The sequence below is a fragment of the Salvia splendens genome, chromosome 21, assembly GCF_004379255.2.
Source record: "Salvia splendens isolate huo1 chromosome 21, SspV2, whole genome shotgun sequence".
Lineage (NCBI taxonomy): Eukaryota > Viridiplantae > Streptophyta > Magnoliopsida > Lamiales > Lamiaceae > Salvia > Salvia splendens.
Genome location: NC_056052.1, coordinates 27,583,599 through 27,606,582, shown reverse-complemented (window position 1 = coordinate 27,606,582; position 22,984 = coordinate 27,583,599). Strand labels below are relative to the sequence as shown.

The 22,984-nt window shown below is 39.1% G+C and overlaps 1 protein-coding gene across 2 annotated transcripts; it reads right to left on the bottom strand.

Moving 5' to 3' along the window:
• Positions 1-592: 592 nt before the first annotated feature.
• LOC121783230 (sacsin) lies at positions 593-22,342 on the bottom strand. Of its 2 annotated transcripts, XM_042181242.1 has the most exons (14): positions 21,894-22,342; positions 20,462-21,188; positions 13,786-19,769; positions 11,077-12,551; positions 10,591-10,854; positions 9,354-9,565; positions 8,369-8,640; positions 4,843-7,885; positions 4,642-4,774; positions 2,972-3,326; positions 2,815-2,896; positions 1,824-2,723; positions 1,320-1,502; positions 656-1,064 (listed from the first exon to the last, which is right to left on the bottom strand). In XM_042181242.1, exons 1-14 carry the CDS (start codon positions 22,226-22,228, stop codon positions 867-869), a joined length of 14,163 nt encoding a protein of 4,720 aa, XP_042037176.1. In that variant the 5' UTR covers positions 22,229-22,342; the 3' UTR covers positions 656-866. The 2 variants fall into 2 exon arrangements, with proteins under 2 accessions (XP_042037175.1, XP_042037176.1); XM_042181241.1 differs by having other exon boundaries at positions 593-1,064; positions 2,815-3,326.
• Between the last annotated feature and the right edge of the window lie 642 nt (positions 22,343-22,984).

The following is a 22,984-nucleotide window of genomic DNA, read 5'->3' as shown; positions in this document are numbered from 1 at the left end:
ATAATTTAAAAAATTAGCTACATTTGTGATATTAATGCATGTGATAATCAAAACGCACGAATTTTTCTAAAAATTCCATATTGTTGTGTCAAACAAGTGTAAAGTCACCTACTAGGATATAACTCCTGACGAATTGATAAGCATCCATGTATGGAGAATCCTCGTTTCGCTCAATCCTCATTTTGCTCAGCAACATGATCTCTGTGGAACAGCCATAACTCTTTCCACCGAACTTTGATTGACGCGTACAAGATACTTAAATGAAGCTCTTTCGAAGACAAAGATATTAGTAGTCTTTGAATAGCGTTTACACGTCATCACAATAGGCCGATTACTGTTTGAATCCAGCTTCAGCTGCAATTTAGCTCATTGGCATGGCTTTGCTCTCTTCTTAGGGCCCCAATCTATCCACGGCTCACGGCGTACTAGTGACTTTTGAGGCCAAGCACCCATGGTCGCATCACAAATACTTAAAATAGTTTTCTTAATAAAATGCCCTCAATTATGTTTGCGTTGGGAAATCAATCTCCACCTTTTTCTGGGAAAAACAAAAGGAACGAGAAACAAGAAGGAAAAAAAACCACCATCAACATTAGAAAAATGTAGACTACGATGGCAATGTTTAAATGCTGTAAAACATTACCTGCACGTGCTCTTTATCACCATAAAAATAGTAAATGCAATATACAATTTTAATTCTACTATGAATTCTATATGGAGTACAAAACTTTGGAAAAGTCGGCACAGTAAACGCAGCCGCAAGACAAAATCCCCCTAATATTACTTCAAGCAGACGATACGACCACTTGCTAGAAGCACATATATCATATATTAATACAAGACAGTACCCAATTTAGCTCATTGAATCAAGGTCGAAAGATTCTCATGGCTTTTGATACTTGGAGGCGACAGAATGGACACCTTGAAACTGCAGAGGAGCATGTCCTACACAGTACATGCCCACAAGGAATCAGCGAAACATCGACTTCACTGTTTAAACACACCCGGCACGACCATGCTGCTTTTGCTGTATCAGCTTCTTTGGTAGCCATGTCAGACTTTTCCTGCATAGATAACGCCAAATAAATGGAAAAAATCAAACTAATGTAATGAAAACGGGTGGCATGAAACCTTATAAGTTGTATAACAACATAGATCTCTCAATTAGCAGAAGCTCCGTGAGAAAGGGAAACCAAATCAATATAGTACTATAATACTTCCACTATTAGTCCAACAAATATGACTAAAGAATATAGAAGGGAATGTTGAGTTTTCACATAACAATGATTGTCATTTTGCAGAGATGGAAAGATAAAAACCTGTTCAAGCAATAATGCAGCCTGGGATTCTTTAAGTTGTTCTTGCAGTGTTAACGATGTCTGTAATAGTGTCTGCTTTTCAACATCTAGACTGATGCCAGCTGATGAAAGCATCTCATGCACAGCTTGGACGAATTCGGCTGCTGATACTCGACCACGCTGAAGGTCTTGCACAGGCTGTGGCTGCCAGTGATGAACATGACAAGTAAAGAATAAATATGCAATGCAAAATCCGATGTTAAGCTGATCCAGAAACAGACATGAACTACACAATGATTTCATGGTAATGTAAGAAAAAAAAAGATATGCATTTCAACAAGATGCATCACTTGAGTGTCATGACTGCTTCTCATAGCAGTTTCACCAAGTCAGGGAAAACATCATCAATTATTACATAAGCAACTACATCCTCCTGACCAGATTACTCCTAGGAACATCAACTTTCACTGTATTATAGTATATGTTTCCTCTTAACTTAGGTTCTTTATGTTTGAGTAACCATACCTGAGAGGAGCTTGTCTTAACCCCTGAACTTTCTGCCTTTTTGTGTTCATAAACCATTTTATCGCCCTCCTGTAAGATAGCTGATGAATCTTCACCACTATAAGAGATATTCTTAAACGAGAATATGTTCGAAGAGATAACTGGCTCGGTAATCCCTGGTGAAATTTCCAGCATAAATCTGTAAAGTGCTTGTCCTGCTGATGGCTTGACATTTTCTGGTACCCTGCCATACTTAAGTCTTTCTCCATTTGAGGACCTCCAAGCCACTATCTCTCCCTTATAGAAAGGTCTTAGAGGATGGAATTGCACCCGAGTAGCATCTTGAGGAAGTATCTCTTTACCAAGAAAAGTCTCAATTCCACCTCCAAACTCTGCACTTCTTGTGTGAAAACAAAGTTTCAGGACATCATGTACTGCAGTCTCGGAGTACTCAGGGCAAAGAAATAACGATCCGAGTGGTAAGGAAACTGGTGAGTCCAGAATGCGACTTATCACTGCAGAAACTAGATCTGTAACGGCTATATAATTTGGTGGTTCAGCAATTAAGACTCGTGTTTTGAACTGATCTATGAAATAGAGGGCCCTATGTTGCAATGTAGCATCCCACTCTGGAAGAACAGAATTCTTAGAAACAAGGGTGATGTTCACAGATTTTGGGAGCAATAAGAAACGAGTGTATAAGCATTTGACGAACTTCAATCTTTCTTCAATAGATACCAATGTTTTTTGGATGGTCTCAAGGTTTGGCCTGCCGTATCCGGGATGGCTACTAACTAAGGTAGTTAGTATTCTCCACACTGTCACCTGGAATGATTCACTCAGTAACTTACGCCGGATGGCAACAAGCAAAATAGAACCGATACACTCCAGTTCACATAAGTCTTCACCATTGTCCAGTTCCTACAGAGAATGGACATCAGACATTGTAAAGTCAGAGATATACATTTTGAATTAACAGGTTTAACAAAAAAATCTTCAATAAATTGAGTACCTCTTTTACGACATCTGACAGCCTTTTGATACCTAGGGACTCAGAGACCCTCTCTGGAAGATCTTGGTGAACAAATCTTATTCTGGAAGTGTCAATATGTTTAACATAATGGGAACCACGAGAGTCAATATATACACATGATTTTGCTTGGACCAACCTGCATCCATCATCAGGAACAATTGCTTCAGAATCCCAGTTGGAGATTTCTGGGCTGTTCTCATCACAAATGAAACGTAAAATTTCCAGCGCAGCACGGAATTCATTTGGATTCAGACGCTGATAACCATAAACTCTTTGAAGATCTGAAAGAAGATTCCTTGCAGAAGCAACAGAAAGTGAGTCTTGAAGGCCCAAATCGCGGAGAATCTTCACATGAGGGAGATATGCCGAAGGCAGCTCAAATGCAAATGGAGAAATATTTATAGTCAAACGGGCAAAAAGAGAGCTTGCTTTCACGAGGCGGGTACCATTTGCCGCAGGCAAGAAAGCTACTTGCTGCAGCTTCGTGATATCTAACAATGCAATGACAATAAAAATTGATTAAACTAATAGTATTAAGGGATCAAGGAAGTACAAAAAGTTCACAAAATCAGATCAAATAAGGCAAATCATTTCCATAACTGTATTTGTGAAAATACTATTCCCTCCGTCAACAAAAAGTTTGTCACATGGCGGATGGCATGGGTTTTAATAAGATGGTTGGTTGCGTGTGAGTGGAGCAAGGGTGATACGGACCAAATATCCGATCTACAAATAACAACCGAGGTAGGACCGGATGACGTGCCCCAGACTGAAGAGGAGCAAAGCGAGACAGATGAAGAGGCTCAGCTCGAAGAGGAGCAAAGTGAGACGGAGGAAGAAGCCCAATCAATCGCCAAAGATCGGCCAGGACACAAGGCTTCTCGACAAGTTTTTGGAAGGATTATGTTTCCAAATAGAGATATATTTTAATCAAACCTTGCCTTGTTTACAAGACTTGATATCGAGTCCAGAATAGATTTATTATTTAATACTCCCTCTATCCCATGCTACTTGCACATTTCATTTTCGGACCATCCCAAACAATTTGCACTATTTCTTTTTAAGTAAAAATTATGGTTTTTTTAATCAAGATATTAGAGTTAATAAAGTGTTCCCTTATTAAGCGTTGCCTTATTACACTTCAAATTCGAATTTAATTACGCTAATTACTCATGTTCAAATTTACGCTGTCAAAATGAAAAGTGCAAGTAGCATGGGATGGAGAGAGTTTTTATCTTCTCGGATTTTCTTGTTGGTTCTTTCCCGAGTAGTATTAGGAGAGTGGAACCATCTAGGGTCCGGATTCTATAAATACTAGTAGAATCCATTAGATTATTAATCATCAAGAAATAAAGACTAAAATGCATAACACATTCTAGCAATTAACTTTCCCCATAACATAGTTCCCCTTTTGGTTACATATCTAGAAGAATCAAGAATCAATGTCAGCACATAAGTTATCCAATAATCAAGCTCATTTTAAAGCATAAAACAGTTGAAGAATACAAGTGTTGCAATTTTGTCATACAACCCAAGTGTTAACATCTCACTCAATGGATAGATAAGGTCTTTCCCAAAAGCAAGAAACACGCAAAATCATTGAAACATTTGTATTATGTTTATGAACATTTTGAAATATAAGAAGGCACCAGAATGAAACTCTATGAAGTTAATCTTTGTGAAAAGTTCAAAGTAAAAGTTGCAGAAGGTCCTTAAAAGCTAAATTGATTCGGCCATTGCACACAAATACACATCTTAAACACTAGTCCTAGAACGGACATCTTCCTAGATGGCTTATGAAATTACCTGAAGAAGAGAGGGAGCTCCAAAATTTGTCCAGATACCTCAAAATCTCAAGTGCAGCTTCGTCAACTGTTTTAATACCTGATATAGCAGGCCAATGAGCAAGGGTGTCCTCACCACCATTTCTTCCAATAACCTGCAGAATTTGGGTCAGAAATGTTAATCAAAGTTATAAGCTCAAATCACTATCATGAATATTCATACCTGAAGGTGACTAAGTACACATGAGAAGGCTGGAGGACTCGACAGCTGAAGTGGTCCCCAAGCATACTCAGGGGGTACAACACTCTGCATTGAAAGGATTGGAGCACAACTCCAAGCAAGAGGCCAATCCTTCATCAGTATAGCTTCAGAGTAGGAAGAAAGCACTCTATTCCCACTTCTTTTGCCACCTATATTTGGGAACCCTTTTTCAGCGGGAATACAAGCAATCTTTCCAAGGAGATTGCAGAAGTTGTTTCCATAGAGAACAGCAAAATTAGAGAAAATTGTTTTGACCAAAGTTTCAGCCAACACCCAAATCTCAAAAGATACTTCGTTCTTGGGATTCCAAACACTTAGTTCATTGGGAACCTCTGCATCTTTCATACATTCAACTCCAAGATACTCCACTCTCTTTGCACACTCTAGAATAACATCTGCCTCAGCAGAAGTTCGGAGGCCCGCTTTCCGCAAGATCTGAAGCCATCCATCAGAAATGAACCGCTCTCCTGGAAATTTCTTCCTCATACCAGAAAATACGGATGTCAATAAAGCATCACCAGGGTCAAATAGATCTGGGGGTTTACAGAGGTTTTCAGAGTGTTCATCAGCTGTTTTGACAAAATTAGAGACTTTCAGCACCTCAATTACAGATGAATCTGATTGAAGATCTTTCCAGTTTGTATACAAATATATCATGATATCCTCCTTCTCAAGCCGAGGTTTATGTTCAAATCCAGGCAATCCAAATTTTATAAGAATCTGTTTATCATCAAATTCAGGAACTCCAAGTGCTCGAAGTAAAGAACTTTCAGTAGAATCGGCAGACTTAGAAAGACACCTATCTTCAGATGGTTTGAGAAATGTTTTCGAAGAGACCATGCAAAGATCCTCATTTTCCAATTGGGTATATGTCCCACGAACTGTTCTGTAAATGGGAAGATTGCGTAGCACTTCAAGTTCTTCCCTTCCATAATCAGAACTACTAGAAGAGAAACCAGAAGAAAATAAACTGAAAAGCTGATCTCGTTCAGATTCTGAAAAGGATGTAAGTTGAGGAAAATACCCAGCTCGTTTAGCTGCTACAAGTTTAGATGATATAGTCCGCCCTAATGACTGCCCCTCTAGTGGCAGACACTTCAATGAAGTAGCACAATCCAGGTAATTAACATCAAAAATGGGAATATTATATTGATTAAGCAGCGAAAACAACCAAGGGTACTTCTCATCTATAAATTTATATGACAACAGATATGCTTCTATTTCATGAGAATAAGAACATTCAGATTGACCAGCTTCAGGTAGCTCTACTTCAGGAGTACTATCAGAAATTGCCAAATCCCTAATAAGGGGAGGAACGAAGACAAGATGACGTTCTCTCACGCGACACAAGATTGGGCGGCCAAGAAAAGCAGGAATAATGGGCCAATCAGAAAAAAGAGAGAGGTCTTCAGATGAGCTACGGAAGATTTTCCAGAAAAGTCTTATCCACTCTGGAGAAGGACCTGCTTCACAAGCAGAACTTGCTGATCTTTCCCATGAAAACCAGGGTGCATTTTTTGAGTCAATTAAATGATTTGCCCAGTTTTCATGAAAAACAGATGTCATCTGGCTTGAAAGCAAGCGAAGGGAGAACGCTTGAAGTTTTAAGAATGATTGTATAGAGCAGTTAGAAAAAATATTCTGTAGCACTGGTCTCTCCACCACTTCTGCATGAATAAACTTCCCAGCTAAAGAAGTAACCAGAGACTGTTCCTCCTTATTTCCAATATAAACCTCAGTAAACCCCAATTTGATAAGACTGTTTTTTGCAGTTGGACAAGGTAAACCTTTGATTTCAGAAGATATCTGGAATAGCCGCTGTTCCTCACTTGTACTCGAGCCATGAGGCCCATATATAGTATGTCCAGTCAAAGGATGCCTGTACGATGAAGAATCTCCTCCCCTGCCTATATCTTCAACAACACCACGTCCAAGATCAAGTAGAGCCCTCCCTAAGCTTGTCATCATTTCAATTGGGTCTCCTCCAGAACCAACTGAAGTGGCAGTGGAAACCCCATGATGCCTACGTCGACTGGTTCCTGGTAAAGCAAATGGATGACCGTCTTCTTTCTGGCTTACAGAACCAAATTCAGGAATATTCGAGTCCCTTGGAGTGGGGAGTTCACTGGATGGCTCCACAAGTTGGATATCAGATAAGCAGTACTCAAGTACATCTATATAGGTGTCAATCGACCAACTGCCAATAGATGGGGATGAAGCCCGGAGAAGGTTCCGGACCATCTTAGGTTTGATTTCTCTTACGGAAAAACCTACCGCCTGGATTTCAGTCACCAGCTCCCACGGGACTGAAAAAACAGGATAATGTTCCTTGACAAAAGCACAAACAGTGGCAGGTAGCAAATTCTCACCCACTCCATTTCCAGGTTGTGAGAGAAACATACCATCTGCTGCCTTCACCAAACTTCCAGAATATAACTGCCAAACAGGAAGTTCAACAAGTCGAGAATACAATGGCCTAATTACTTGTTCAATTAGATGTTTCCAGTCTGTCTCAAGAGGGTTCGGAGTTCCATCTTGACCATCTAGATGTTGCTTGAGCAGGTTGTTCTGGCATGACCTAGGCCAGAACGAATACATTTCATCCCTGTAAGATCTTAAACTCAAACTCACAGCGTGGCCTAAATTTGTTTCAAGAATAGAACCCAGAGAGTCTCTCCGTAACTTTTGCATCTCAACTATCAACTTGATATAAGAGTCACGAACACAAGACAACAGCTCTATGTTCCAAGCTTCAATCAACTGACTTCCAGCATCGGATTGTACCCTAAATTCTCCTTTACCCTCTTGAGATATGAGAAGATACCGACCCCGATTATGGCGCACAAGAAAAGATCCCACCACTGTTACTGGCATATTTATAATGCTTGATAGAGGGAGAGGGGACATGATGGCATTTGATGGATGTTCGTCAATAGGATGGCCATTTCGTGATATGTGAGCTGCAACCCCAGCTACAGGTGTGAGGTTGTATGCAAGATACCTCCTGCATATACAAAACATTATCTGTTTAATAGCACAAATATAAATGAGGACATGTGATCTAAGTGGAAAATCTATGAACTTAAAACACGAACCAGCTTCGAGTACTTTAAAGTACATCCAAAATGAGGCTTACGAAATGCATATTCATGGTTCAGATTTTTAGAAATGTATTAACAGTATCTGAATTTCTAAGTTTGTACCACCTATGTTTTGTACTAAGTGCAACAATCTGTTATGAGTGAACCCTGATTAACAGAATCATTCATTTATTAGACTTGCAACAGAAATATCCATGATGCCAAGAATAATTGTTTTATAGAGAAAAGATCAAGAGTAGTAAATGATTGTAAAAGGTAATAGGTGAAACATATCATTCGAGTTGAGACATATTAAATTGCAGTAGTAAAGCAGATGTAACACATATGCTTCAGCATGAATGTTTTGCAGAATTAGGATTATTTTAGTTATTCATCAGTTGGCATACCTATCTAGTGCCATATTTCTTGTTTGACCAGAACCCATGCTGAGCACAACGAGCCATCGATCAACAAATCTCATCCCCCCTTTATTCAAGTTTAAGTCCAGAACTTGCAACTTAATTGCAGCAGTAGAGCTTCCAAATATACTTGAGAGTTGGAATTTCTTCCACTTCTTTTCTGAAAATGGATTTCTAGCAACAGCAGACAACGGATCAATATCAATAGAATAATCAAGGCATGGTTCTGGGCTTCCATCTTCCCATGTTGACAAGGATACCTGCACAATAATAGTTTATTTTCAGAAGACTGAAGACATTTGGCAATCACCTTTTTGTCACTAAATAAATCAACTGTCCGTTACCAATTTATTATTAAAGTTCAACTTAACAATGAATTTTACTCAGCAACAAAGTTCCTTTGGTAATGGCAGTAAGAAAATTTGTAGTTAACAGACTTTTGTTGGACAGGTGTTTCTCTCCTTGGATGCTGTTATAACTTAATCTACTTTGCCGGTATCTTTATCACAGTAACTTGCATTCAGGAAGGGGCTAATACATCACTGGACTGATTCGGGCTGTTCCTCTCAAGTTTAAATACCCAGTAACACAATTGGATAGGAAATCAGAGCTGAAAACATTCAAGTTTATAATACTTCAGTCACTATTCCTTCTCATGAACCTTTCAGATATATTTCTGACAAGCAAATATGTAAAATGTTTCAATGAATGTGCCCCATATAATAACAGTGTGATATTTCAATCCCTGAAAGTTCTTATTTCCTTTTCAGCGTCATTATGTAATTCGATCATTTGAAGTTTTAGTAGCCATTTGTCCTTGGATGAATATCAGAAGGTTTAATTTGCTATATCTCAGAGTCTTTCTATCTTCATTTGATGAATATTGTGAGATATTTTCTATGGCTAGTCTCTCATCCTTATCTTTCTTCACCATATTTATCTCCAAAAACAGGTCAGATAAAACTGGAATTACCTGCAAAATTGACTTCAGATATAGAATTGGTTTAGAAGCATGCTCCATGAACTTATCAAATATCCTTGTCAGGCGAGAGTCGACTCCATCTTCCATGCATTTAGATGAAAGAGGCAGGCGTATAACAGTGGAATCAGCTGCTGACCATGGCATATTTTCATAAATCATCATTGGACTAAACTGGTCACGAAATCTCTCAGTCAATTTGGTACCTATATAAGAAAAGGAATATCATCCTACTCTCTCTTTAACAGCACCAAAGGCAGATATACGACAAAATCAGAATGCAATAAAAATTTATTAACTCTTCAATTTTCAAAATTAAGATAACAGAATTAGTGATCTCCAGAAGAATCCAAATGGAGTGAACAGGTTCAATGAGTTCTGTTTGTGTTCGAAAGCTTGGTCATGATAACAGATTCATTACACCCCTCAACTAAGCCACACTGCCCCGAATCTCGACAACACCTTCTCTATCTGCTCTATATGTTGTACCCGAGTCATCATGAATGAGAAGGAGCTAGTGCTCCGGAAACAAGTTTTAAGATGCCCTAAACGACTCTGCCACTTAAATAACAAAAGTGGCCAAGGGCCCGGCCCAGAAATAAAATCCTAGTCCATAGCAACTAGGGCTTTGGAAACATAATCCCAGGCCACCCTTTTATTCCAAATTTCCAACCCTAAATATCTTAATCAAAAAAGGAAATTAAAGATAACCATGAAAAAAAATAAAAATAAATAGAAGTATCAGGAATGGTAACAGAAGAAATGAATGTGAGTGAGGATCATGAGGTAGATGAGCATTGGCTGGTACAAAAGGTTTGTTGGGACAAGGGGGTAGCATAGTGGCACAGAGGTGGCTGACAGTCGAATTCAATAATGGTATGTAGCTGGTGGGTGGTGTCGAAACGTGTGTGCAATATAAGAAAAAAAAAGTGAATTAATCTGACATAGAAGAGAAAATACAATAAAGGAATATACTAACTTGAATTTCAGTCATTTCCCAAAACATATTTCTAAGTCTTACCCTGAACCCCCTGCCCCAACTTGGAAATGGTTTGACCCAAATTATCAATCCATCAGAAAATGGAAATTAATAGAAGAACAACTATAGCGCTAGGCAGCAGCACATTGCTCTTAACTTATCCAAAATCACAGTATCTAATGGACTTCTCACATAGGCCATCTCAGCTAAACAAAGCAAAAACATGCATGAGGTCTCAACTAACGTCTATACCTCTCAGGGGAAAAACTTTCGCAGAAGGTGAGTGTGTTGTGGATGTAGCAATTACTACACCCTGAGGATCAAAAATATACAAAAAGCCATCAGATATCACTGATGGCAGATCACTGATGGAGAAACAGCTAAGCAATCCCAAGCCATAGTTTACAGTGTCACCCCTCAGACTCCATGGTGGAAGAAACTGGAGACTAGCAACTTCATCTCCACTTAAGCTGGCTCCCTCTAAGATTGCCACCAATGCAGGCCCTTGAAATTCAGCTGCATAGGTTCAAAATTAGTCATGTGCACTGAAAAAATAGTCAGAGAAATAAATAGCCTGAAAAATCTAATAGCTCAAACCCAAACAAGATACAAAGGAACCATTAAAGCTGGGTAGAATTTTAGAATCCAGTTTGCTGCTACATAATTACTTGCCGCAAATCAATTATAGTATTAATTATTGGCATAGATGGGTCAAAGTAAAAATTCATAACTGATTACCTAGGTTGTGCTGCAACAGAGACTGGCGTGGATGTTCCCTCTTGTCAAATATGAGGTGAAGCTTTTTGGCTTTGCAACAATCAGCCAACTCAAGCAAATCAAAAAGAAGAAATTCGTAGTTGCCATGTGATTCCAGTAACTCAATTATCTTGCTATAAGCCATGCATGGAAAATCTTTAGTCAATTCTTTACTGACTAAAGAAAGAGACCGAAGTGATTGAATGCCCAACCTGTTGGCAAGATCAAAGCTGATGGAGGAATGAACAAAGCGTTTACCAGCAAGAGAATTGCTTTCCATCCATGGTGCATCATTATACACAAGATCTGCTGAACCCATAAGCACTCCAGTAGAATCTGGAACCAGTATCATACTGGGATTCTGTAGTCCAGACCCCTCCACGAAGCTATCTGCAATTGTCTCAAGGACACATTGGACAAAATTCAGCTGATCAATTGAGAGGGTGTCACCTTTAACATCATTATGTAGCCGTTTCAGAACTCTAATATAATCTGTAACATCAAAATTATGTCTTACTCCTAACGCTAAGAGCAAATCCTGGAATATTGATAGCTCAGATGGTACCACATAAATGTAAGGACTAAACTTCACAGGTGAATCAAATGCAAGCACATCAGGCGCCACAAAATCATCTCCAATCCAAACCCATTTAACACCAGTCAAGGAAGACTGAAGAAGTGCCAGCTCATCAGACTTCATATAATTTTGCAGCTGTGAATAAATCAATGGTATTTTCTGTCTCAGTTCTGCATCATGATGCAACCTGAGCTCATCATAGGTATTAGCTAACCCCACTAACTGGGCACACAAGATATCCACAGGCAGTGGATCCAACCATCCAAGCTTGTGCTGTAGGTATTTAGAACATTCACCATCCAATATATGCAACTTCGTGGACACCATCCACATATGTGATTCGGGCCTGGTAGTAGCTGGTGCTGCAATCGTCTGGACTGAGGCTAACCAGGGAAGAGCCTTGACTGGCGGATCAGAATATACTGGACACCAGCTGATACACCGCAGACCTAACCAGAAATCTTCACCACGTGTATCACCAACCAAGTTGTTGACTATTGAATGAACATTTAAAGACTTAAATAAGGACTCCACTGAACCAGAAATAGGCAAGTCCTCTCCATCTCCAGGTTGTGCACTCTCTTGGTATTCTGTAGTATCAGCGGTATGCTCACTCTTTTCTGCATACGACAGTTTCAGTGACAGTGAATTTAAACAAGAAAGCAGCCTCCTTGCAAATAATAATGCCTGAGAGTCCATTGATTCGTACAACATGGAGACCGACCTGGCACAATCAAGCAATCCAGCTGTATCCAAGGTTTTCTTAAGCCCAAGAGTGACCAAAATTTCCAAGATTTCAGGGTTAGAGAAATTCTCCGAGGGGAAGAAAGCTCCGCTATGGAGAAACAAGTTAAGTTCAGTAACACGGGGATCATAAAGCCTGTGATAAGAATGTGTTAGAATCATTATGTACAGTGTTGGATCAAATTTTTGAGATCACAATACTATGATCTACAAACAACAATAATGCATCCCATTCTTCCCTACATCATGACCTAGTTCATTGTTTGACCAAATGCAGAGGGTGTCCTTAAGTTCTGGAACACCATTCATAAAATCAAATCAAAACCTACATAAAGAGTCAGTATTTACTAAAGTATCTTCCGACAGAAGTAGGAAGTTCCATCTATTGCCATTAAAGTAGTCATTTTCAGAAACAAGAAAATCTAGACTTTAAGTATTGCTACTAATATACCTTCTTTCACAACATTCTAGTGACAAATTAACCGTGAAACTTTAGACGCTTACTCCTCTAAATGTCAAACAGCAGCATTGGAAAAACTTAATATATACTCATTACTCCATATATATTGGGATGTGATAAAATGCTAAAACATCTTTAATATGCTAACTATCAATAAATAGTAGCCATTAGATCATCAAATCAAGGCCGAAGATGATCAAGCCCCGAGTATCAATACTACGAACAAAAAGCATCAATAAGGGTAATAATTATCAATGTCAATTACCAACAAATTAGTTATAACTAACTATTTTCTCTCTCTTAAAAAAATGTCTCAAAACATTGAATTCATATAACTATATCGATTTAAATTATTTTTTCACACTAATATCTAACTAAAGGTAATTTTATAATGATTCTAACGATATCCTAATTGCATATTTTCGTGCATTTTAATATACTAGATAAGCAGTTTAATATCAACATAGCTATCATTATATGTCAATGTAATCCATGTACAATGTCATTGAGTCAATATATGTCAATATAATCCATGCGTTGACATACTCATGTCATATCATGTCATTGTATTGATATTTTTAATAATTTGAGAGAAACTTTCCATTTTTGAATTAGCTTATTTTTTGTGGACACCTCGAAATGGAGGGATGAGACTTTTTTCGTAGACGGGGAGGATTATAATGTATAGGCTTGATGAAGTTGTCCTACAGATGTGATACTTTGACATTTATAATAGATGACATTGATTTGACAGATGTAATACTCTGACATTTATAATAGATGACATAGATTTGTTAAACACATAACATAGATATCTGCAACCACCATTCAACTAAAATGCAGTCTTTCGAGTCACTACTACCCAAGCATTTAAATAAACCTACAATTAGCAGCACATCAAGAAACATACCTGAACGGCTCTCTCCAAGCTCCTTCAGATGACTGAACAAAAGGAACAGCAGAGAATGCTTCTTTGCAAGTGTTATCCTCCTCAATCAAGGATCTCATATCATGTAAAATATCTAAGAGAAGATCCTTTTGGGCGATAAGTTCAGACATCTGAGGGATTACATAGTTTTCATAGAAATGCAATCTTGATGGTTCTTCAATAGCTAAGTATTTCTTCAGGATTGTTCTTTCTTTCTCTGAATCCAATTTCACAAAGTCCTCATCTAAAAAGCACTCCCGTGCAAATTCTGGCTTCAGCCATTTAAGAGATTTTAAAGGTGCAAGTTTCCTACTCTTAAACGACTCAAACATAGGTATCTCCTTGATAATATTGACATGAGTGTTGTCCATTAAATCATCAGAAAACCATCTTGACTGAAGAATAAAACTTCTCATCTCATGCAGTCCCCCATCTGTAGCATGACTAAAGAGATGCCCAACACCATTTAGTCCACCGGCGACTGCCATCAGTGCATTTAGAACACCCATTGCTGTCGAATCCTGTACATAAACTTTCAACTGCGGATGTTCAATTCTGAGATCGCGCCTCAGGATTAGGCATCCCGCTCTCTGCAACAACCCTGACATGTTTTCACTCCACGCACCATCTCTGATCACATTAGAATTTTCAACAAGCTGCATGAGACGACTATCTTCAACTGGCAAAATTGGCCAGTTAGAAAACAATGAAAGATCCTCACAAGATGATCTCAAATAGCTCCACAGTAACCTTATCCATTCCAAACTGGGATGAGCTTCATGGCCAGGAACCCAAGTCACCTCCTTAGCATTATTCCATTCTACAGGAACTAGCCTAGGAAGAATATTTTCAAGGAGTTGACAGGTCAGGAAAGAGAGATTAAATTCTTCGGTTTCAGCTAGACAACATAACTTATCATAGAGATAATCGGAAACTGTGCAGTCTACCAGTTGATGAGGAATAGAATCTTTCAGAAGACTGTATCCATCTCCCCTATTTAGATAAATTTGTTCTGCCAGCCCTCTTCTGTCCAGTTTTGTAAATGCGCCACTTGAAAGTGGTATTAATGGTAACCCACACAAACTCTTTGAGGCAACTGGACTTCTAAGATCGAGAAGGCAGTACTCAAGGGTTAAGATCATTGAACTTTTTTCTTTGAATTCACGTGTCTTACGAATTAGAAGTGTTCTCAGTAATTGAGGATTCAGGAAATGAAGTGACGGGCAAATTTCCATAAATTTGTTAACTATCTCCTTTGGAACATCAGCCACAGGCAAACCTGCATCAGATAATGCTTCAGCAAGTTCCTGTGATTTTTCAAAATTGTGATCAGGAAAAATTGCTTGCTTGGCCGAAATCCACTGCCCTCCTCGGGCCTTTGTGTATAACACGCGAAGACCATTCTCAGAGACAAACTGGTAGAGCTTCTGTACTAGTGAGGTCCAAGGTTCAAACCCTCCAGTTTTTGGCCAAAAAGAGAAGAATAAATCACTTGGGCCAAACTCCAGGGCAACTGTCTCAAGAAGATGACCATAAGCAGGAGCAGCAACTTCTTCAATGAGGTACATGTTCCAGTCTGCACGGATCTTCCCATCCCCTACCATGTCATCACCAAACCATATATCCCTCCGGTTTGAAGACAACTCAAAATAGGCATTTATGTGAACTGGAAGACCAGTGCTAATTGGAAGTGGTAAAAAGCAAAAAGCACGGCCATCAAAATTAGAAGTGGCTTGCATAGATGTTTGAAGGATCTGCAAAATGTCACCAGTATCTGGAAAAGATGAATCGGAAACATCCTCGCTACCGCCGCTTCTATTTTCAACCTCAACAGAACTGACAGGTGTTGCTATACAGACCCAGGGAACAAACTTGCACAATTTCTTGTTCAAGGTAGAAAACTTACCCTTCCTGTGGAAATTACCTAAGGATTCACAAGTTAACCACAAGCATGACCTAGAACCTGAAAGGTTCTTCTCAGACACCAAAAGCTTCTGAAATCTCCATGGAACATCTGTTTTGATGGATTTGCTCAACTTGTTAAAAAATTGATCCATAGACAATCTATCCCGTTGGTTCACATGCATAGAGTTAAATATCTGATGAAATGGACTTTTTTCAATTTCAGGCTCATTAGCACAATCTTTGCGAACACAGTGCAGTAATTGCATTTCACTATCAGGCCATTCTTTAACATAAACAGATATAGTCTTCACATTGCGCAGAAAGAGAAGAGTAGCAGTAACAACCTCCGTAAAGGAAGAAAAGAGTGATAGGACATCAGACGGTTTATAGACCTCTTTTTTTATTTGGCTTCTAGAGGCAGCATTAGTTGTCCTAAGAGCAAAACGGAAAAGAGTTCCAGGAAATGGATGCTGCAGATCACATCCAAAGTGTAGAAATGGTGAAAACTGATCAGGAAACTGCTCCAGAATATTTCTGCCTGCAAATTTAATCCGGAGACCAGGGTGGCTTGGAGATATTCCAGGCAAATTGCAGGCATGAGGATCAAACATGACAATATTTTCTCCCGAAACAAAAGTTGGAATATCAGTGAAGTGATAAACGCAATTAAAACCAAGACCAAATCTTCCAATTGCAAATGGTTTCTCTAGTTTACTTTCTTGGCCGATCCGGGAAACAGCATAAAGGTCTTGTGAGGTAAAAACAGAGTCATTGAAACAATACAGTGCTGGGCCTTGCCAATCTCCCATTTCAGGCGAAAGAAGAGATGATGTCCCATAATGAGATTTATCCAATAAAAATGTCACATTTGAAGCTCCTGCATCTTCAGCATTTTGTACCAACTCAAAAAGAACTGCAGGCCCATCAGCATACATTTCCAGTATATGTCTTAGTCTGGTTGTCAATGCTTCATGCTGCCCAAATGCTTCAGCAGCTCCAGATAAACTCAAATTCATCGAGTCAGCACTCTCTGCAAGCAAAATCCTTCGAAATGATCTTACCCCAAGCTTTTCAGCAATATCATGAGAAATATTACCGTGAACAAATTTATGAACAGCTTGTTTTGCACCTAAAGACATAGCGGCACTGCCGAGTAATCTGTCAGAGTTATCAGACTCAAGCAACCAGGGTGCATCATTGTATGCTAAATTTGTGGCATTGACAAGTCTGCCTGATACATCTGGAAGGTATATGATAGTATGATCTTCACAGAAGTGAGCTTCAGCAAGGTGCTGAGCAATAAAAGTAGCAGCAGTAATTTCCTGAGAATCCAAAGGAGTTGCACCCTTCTTAGAGGCCATTCTATTTAATATATTTGCATAATCAGAAGGCTGCAAATATTCCTGAATTCCCAGATCCAGAAACAAGTCACTGAAGGCAGCCAAATCAATAGGGATGACACGGATGTAAGGGGCCAAATGAAGAGGACCATTGAGGACCACCTCATTCGAGGTGGCAAATCCATCTCCGACCCATATCCACCGGCAACCTTCTAGAATGGCTTTTACAATGTCAATTTCATCAGAACCAAGCAAGCGCATCAAGAGAGAATATATCTTTGGCATTGCCAGAGCCAGTTCTTGCCGGAGAATGGGATCAGAGACCATCTCATTATTTTTCCCAAGCTCAAGCAACTGAGCAGCAATTATACTTCCTCCTGGAGGGTTAGACCAACCAAGTTCATAGGATAATGCAGACGAGGAGCATTCTCTGTCTAATATCCGCATACTTGCAGAAACAAGCCACAAGTCCGTGTATAGTCTTACCACCTTTGGAGGCGCCACCAAAGATGAAACAATTGGCCACGGTAATGATTTGTATGGAGGAGAGATAAGAACTGGGCACCATGAAATCAACCTGAGCTCATTCCAGAACTTTTCCATCTCTGATTTGAGATGACGGTATTTAAATGCATTCGAAGCTCTTACAAAAATTCTACTGACTGTTCTTTGCTCACCCTCTGATGTATCGGAAAGCCACTTTACTGCATTGACCTCAAGATATGAAAGAAGTATCTTTCCTCTTGAATGAGCTTTTTCTTGATTTATGTGCATTAAGCGTTCCACATGACGAGCACTTTGTATGACTGCCTCAAAGGAAGCAGTTGTCTTAAGACCCAATCCTTGTAACATGTCTAAGACACCTGATTCCTCGAAATCACCAAAAGGAAAACAATCAGAATCTTCTAATAAAGCATACAATTCCTCATTCCTTGGATCATACAGCATGGCAGGACTTTTTAGGGTGCCACTTACAGTTGGCACAAACTCCAGATTTCTCAAATATTCTCTGAACAATGTATCCTCCATACACAAATGTGGTAGCTCCTGAAGAACTGAAAGCATGATGTTGTTGCGGAGATCACTTTCCAACTGCCCTATTCTATCAAAAACATTCATCATTAAAAACTGTGTCTTCTTCATTCTTTCAATACCATAATATCTCCTTAGCAACTCTTCATCAGTGCTCGAGAAATTAAAGAGAAACTCTCCAGAAAACAGGCACTCTGGACAGTCATTTGGGGGCAAGAATTTATTAGGGTTTACTAAATCAGCATACTTGAAATTTTCAGCAGATTCTCCATCATAAACTCTATAAATAGGAAGCCACTTGCTACTCTGTATATGAGAATCATCCAATTGCTTTCCAACAAACCATGCAGGATTCAGAAGAAACTGACGAAGCTCATCTTTTTCATCTCCTTCCAGACACTGAAGAAGTTGAGTAATATTATCATTAGAAGACACATCATATATTGCATCCAGAACGCCTGCAGCATCAGCATTGTGCACATATTTCGTCAGACCAGGGTGTCCAATGCAATAATTGCTGTTCAGAATTTTGCATCCCATCTTGACAAGGATACTTTGTAATTTCTCCGACAATTTTTCCGCATTCAGCAATTTATTTTGCCTCGAATGCCTATACAAATGCCCAGTAACTGATGGTATTATAGGCCAATCTCCAAAGGCAGATAATTCTTCACATTGTTCATAAAGGTAGCGCCAAAAAAGCGAAAACCAAGAGATACTAGGATGAGAAGAACTGGAACTCGGACTCCAGAGAACCTGAGTCTTATATTTCCATTCTGCAGGTACTAGTTCAGCATATATTTGAATGAACTCATTTACGGTAAGAACAACTAGGTTTGCCCCTGAGACATTTGCTATCGATGTAAGTCTGTCATGCAACTTTGTGGGAATACTCCTATCAATAATTCTATTAGAAACTTGTTGAAGAAGCATATATTCAAGCTCATTACAAATATAATACGTAGTGCCTTCCAAGGATCTGGATAATGATCCAAAATTACCATCTGCCAGTGGAAGAAAAGGCAGGCCAGATGCATGAATACCAACATCTGTGTCAATCAAGTCCTCAAGACAATACTCCAACAGCACAAGTTTCTCTAGTCTGCCAATTACATGTAAATATCTGCACTCTCTCAAATACTGACGCACAGAATCAGGAGTAACAACTTTCTTATCGCGGACTGATTTGCAACTTAAAATCATCTCAAACAGATCACTAGGCAAAGAAACAATAGGCATCCCAAGCTGGACAAGAACATCATAAATTTCCTTAGTTCCATAAATCTCCATGTCATGAAAAAATGCTTCCTTAGGTAAAATCCACTTTCCACCTTCAACATTTGAATATAAGACTGGTGAATCCCAAATACTTTTGTAGATCTGCTCAACTAACAAAGTCCATGGCTCTTCAAATGACCCAATCGGCCACAAAGAATAATAGTCTTTTGTTGAACGGAGGAGTTCTCGTCCACTAATCAGCAATTTACCAAAACTAGGTGCTACAACGTCTTCCAACAGAAGCCTGTTCCAAATAGAACGAATCTTACCAGATCTGTCCATGTCATCGCCATACCAAATACCACGTCGGTTCGAAGAAACCTCAAAATATCCATTAATTTGAACTCGGAAACCAGTTTTTACTGGCAGTGGAAGAAAACAGAATGCACGCCCAAGTTTTAGAACATCATCCTGTAAAAATTCACATAAAAAGTGTATTCTCTCAGGACATAGAAGAGTCTCAAAAGTTGGGAAATTTTTTTTGGTGGCGTGTGAACTAGCAATATGTTCATTTCCCCTGTCATCCAAGGCATGTCCAATAATAATTTAAGAAAATCTTTTACTAGCTCGAAACATCGAATTACATGTAAAGTACACATAAGTATAAGCATAAGCATAAGCATAAGCTGAAGTGGTCAGCACGTTAGATCATTGAGGTTCTTTCTTCTTTCATTTTTTTCTTAATTTATATACTTATAAAAAGCCAAAGTTAATCAAAGAGGTATAATGAAAATGAGCAAGCCACGAAACAAAAGTACAATCTATCTCTTGTAACTTTTGTCCACAAAGTCATAAACTGGAAATTTAAAACTCTTTGGTAATCAAAGTTCAGAGAGCGCCAAAGATAAAATCCGTAACAGCCCAAGGGTTAACTTTACCAACCAAAGAATTCAAGATATTCAGCAAAGGCTATCACTTACAAAAGTAACAGTGCACATGGCTATGTTCATAATTACTAACATCTGAGCATATGCATAATTAGACATATATGAGCAGCTATAAAAGTGTACATTAAAAGATTGACATAATTAGTGTGCGAAAATGGAATGGTGCAGAGAAGTAGCATAGTGTCATCCAAGGCCTATTGAGTGAGAAGAAATTACATTGAGTGAATCATCTGATATACATGCTGCCACCGATGCCCAAGGCAACAGATGCATGTCATAGTCCTTTGCTGCCTTTGCAGCAAAAGTACCAATTCTACTTGATGATGATGCCATCATTTGCACTATATAGAACTTATGGGCTCTTGTTCTTGGAACATCTCCAATAACAGCTTCACTCAAGAAATCCAATGAGAAAGCACCCATCTCACTATCAAAACCATGGTTCAGTTTAGAAATTCTTTGAAGTGATTGGCGATGCCACAACACATTTTCTTTTGCAGAACTGATAGAGCAAGAGTACAATTTCCTTGGCTCCTGCATCCCTACATCCCACACATACATTTCTATAGACAGAACACATTTAAGAAAAAGTAGGAGGAGGATTCCTTCCTCAAAGAGCTGAGCAAACATGGAAGATATATCTTCTTCGGGATAGGCTTGCATTGAGAGCTTACTATTTGCAGCCTGGTCTGCTTCCCTTAAAGGAAAACGAAATAAAGTTCCATGGAAAGGGGTTTTCATGTCACAACCAAAAGCACAATATGGTAAAAACTGATCTGTATACAGTGAGATAGCTGAGGAACTAACATAATCAATTCTCTTCCCAGGATTAGCAGCAGAGACATTGGGAAGATAAACACCCTGAGGATCAAACAGAACAACATGTTTGCCGCTTACAAAAGAAGGCAAGTCAGTCAAATGGTATACCGAGTTGAAGCCCACCCTGGAAAAAATATAAGAATTAAACAGAAATTAACTCCGAAAGACCACCTCTACAAACACCAATACATCCTGGTAATGCTTCAAACATTGACTCCCTCACCAAATTATGTATATCATAATGCAAATGGAAATGATGCACACTATAGAATCACAGTCAAATATGATTAGAAAAAACGTAAATGCCAATACAATACCTGCATATGTATAATGCAGCATTTATATCATTTTAGAAAAACAAATTGTTGAATCAATTTGCTGTTTGCTTAATCTTAAGAAATGAATATAAAGGATCCCAATGATACTAGGTGTGTTTTGAATCCTTCTGGAAAGTTCTTATGCAACTCCTTTGTGTTGCTTTTTCCATCATTTCTATTCAAACCTTTTCTAATTCTCCTACCGTACGAAATTAATAGATAAAACCACAGTCGGCACACAAGCAAACTATCCATGAGCAAAGTTAACAATTGATGAGCTAGACTATCCACAAAAATTTGATCAAGTTTGACCACACTGGTTACAAGGACGACATAGATAAAATTCTATTCTACTTTTTAAAACTCAATGCTTACGATTCTGAATTCATCCAGCATCACAGTCCTTACTCCCAACTTCACATATATGCGATAAACGATAAACACAGACCAAATAAATCACTCCACATGCACGGCCACATTATAAAAGAATGCAAAAATGAGGCAACAATTACCCAAATCGACCGGTCTTCCAGGCCTTGTCGTGCTTAGTGCTGCCACCAATCCGCGAAATACTAACGAAGTCCTCGTTAGTGAAAACGGCGTCGTTGTATACGAGCAGTGCAGGCCCTTGCCACTGCGCGAGGGTGGGGGAGAGCAGGGAGTCGACGCCATGGGTGCGGCGGTCGAGGCAGAGGCGGACGGTAGTGGCTCCGGCGTCATCAGCGTTCTGAATGAGCTCCTTGAGGACGGTGGTGCCCTCCGGGTAGTTGAGCAGAACCTCTCTGATCCTACGCGTCAAATCGACCTTCTGCCCGAAGTCTTCCAGAAGGACCGGCTGCGGTTCCATTTCCCGCCGGCGATGTATCGTCTCTTTGTTCGGTTGATCGATCAGTCAACTGCCGATTGGGATTTCCATGGAGTCGGTGACAAAAGAACCAGTTAGTTACAACCAATAGACAATTTTTCCGAGATGGGGGAGTACTAGTATTTATTTTCTAGTGGAATGACGTCACTGTTTTCAGCCGGCAAAAAGTATTAAGGCCATTAAGAGTGTCCACTATAAGGCGGACACGCCCAATAGCCCCGCCCCAGTTTTTGTCAATAGCCCCAATTTTGTTGTCCATAGCCCCAAAATTTTGTGTCCGGCACTATAGTGGACACCTCCAATAGCCCCAAAATTTTATAATCAACTTTTATTTTATAATATTTCAAGTAATTATGAACAACTTTATCGGGCTATACGTAATTAGAAGAAGCCGACTATACGAATTAAAAATAAAAATAAAAATAAAAATAAAAATAAAAATAAAAATAAAATACAAATTAAAATTAAAATTAAAATTAGGATTACACACTAAATTATATTTAAAATTAAAATCACACACTACATTGAATCTAGCACAAATCACTATCAAGTTTACACAACGCCACCACCTCCCCTACGTGCCCACACTTCTTCAATCAAATCGGCCTGCATTGTGTTATGTGATGTGGTCCTGCGCATATCAGCGAAGCGTTGGATCAAATATTCATTGCTCCGTGGTACGCCCATCTGGATCGGCGCGGAGGCGACACCGTGACTTGTACTTGCACCCTCTTCCGG

What these genes read in the sequence shown, in the direction of transcription:
- LOC121783230 (XM_042181241.1), bottom strand. Translation starts at nt 22,228, where the DNA reads ATGGAACCGCAGCCGGTCCTTCTGGAAGACTTCGGGCAGAAGGTCGAT. An exon ending in GCTTGGAGAGAGCCGTTCAG is followed by an intron (nt 12,552 to 13,785) that starts GTATGTTTCTTG and finishes TTCTTATCACAG; the next exon opens with GCTTTATGATCCCCGTGTTA. An exon ending in TTAAGACAAGCTCCTCTCAG is followed by an intron (nt 1,503 to 1,823) that starts GTATGGTTACTC and finishes CATCACTGGCAG; the next exon opens with CCACAGCCTGTGCAAGACCT.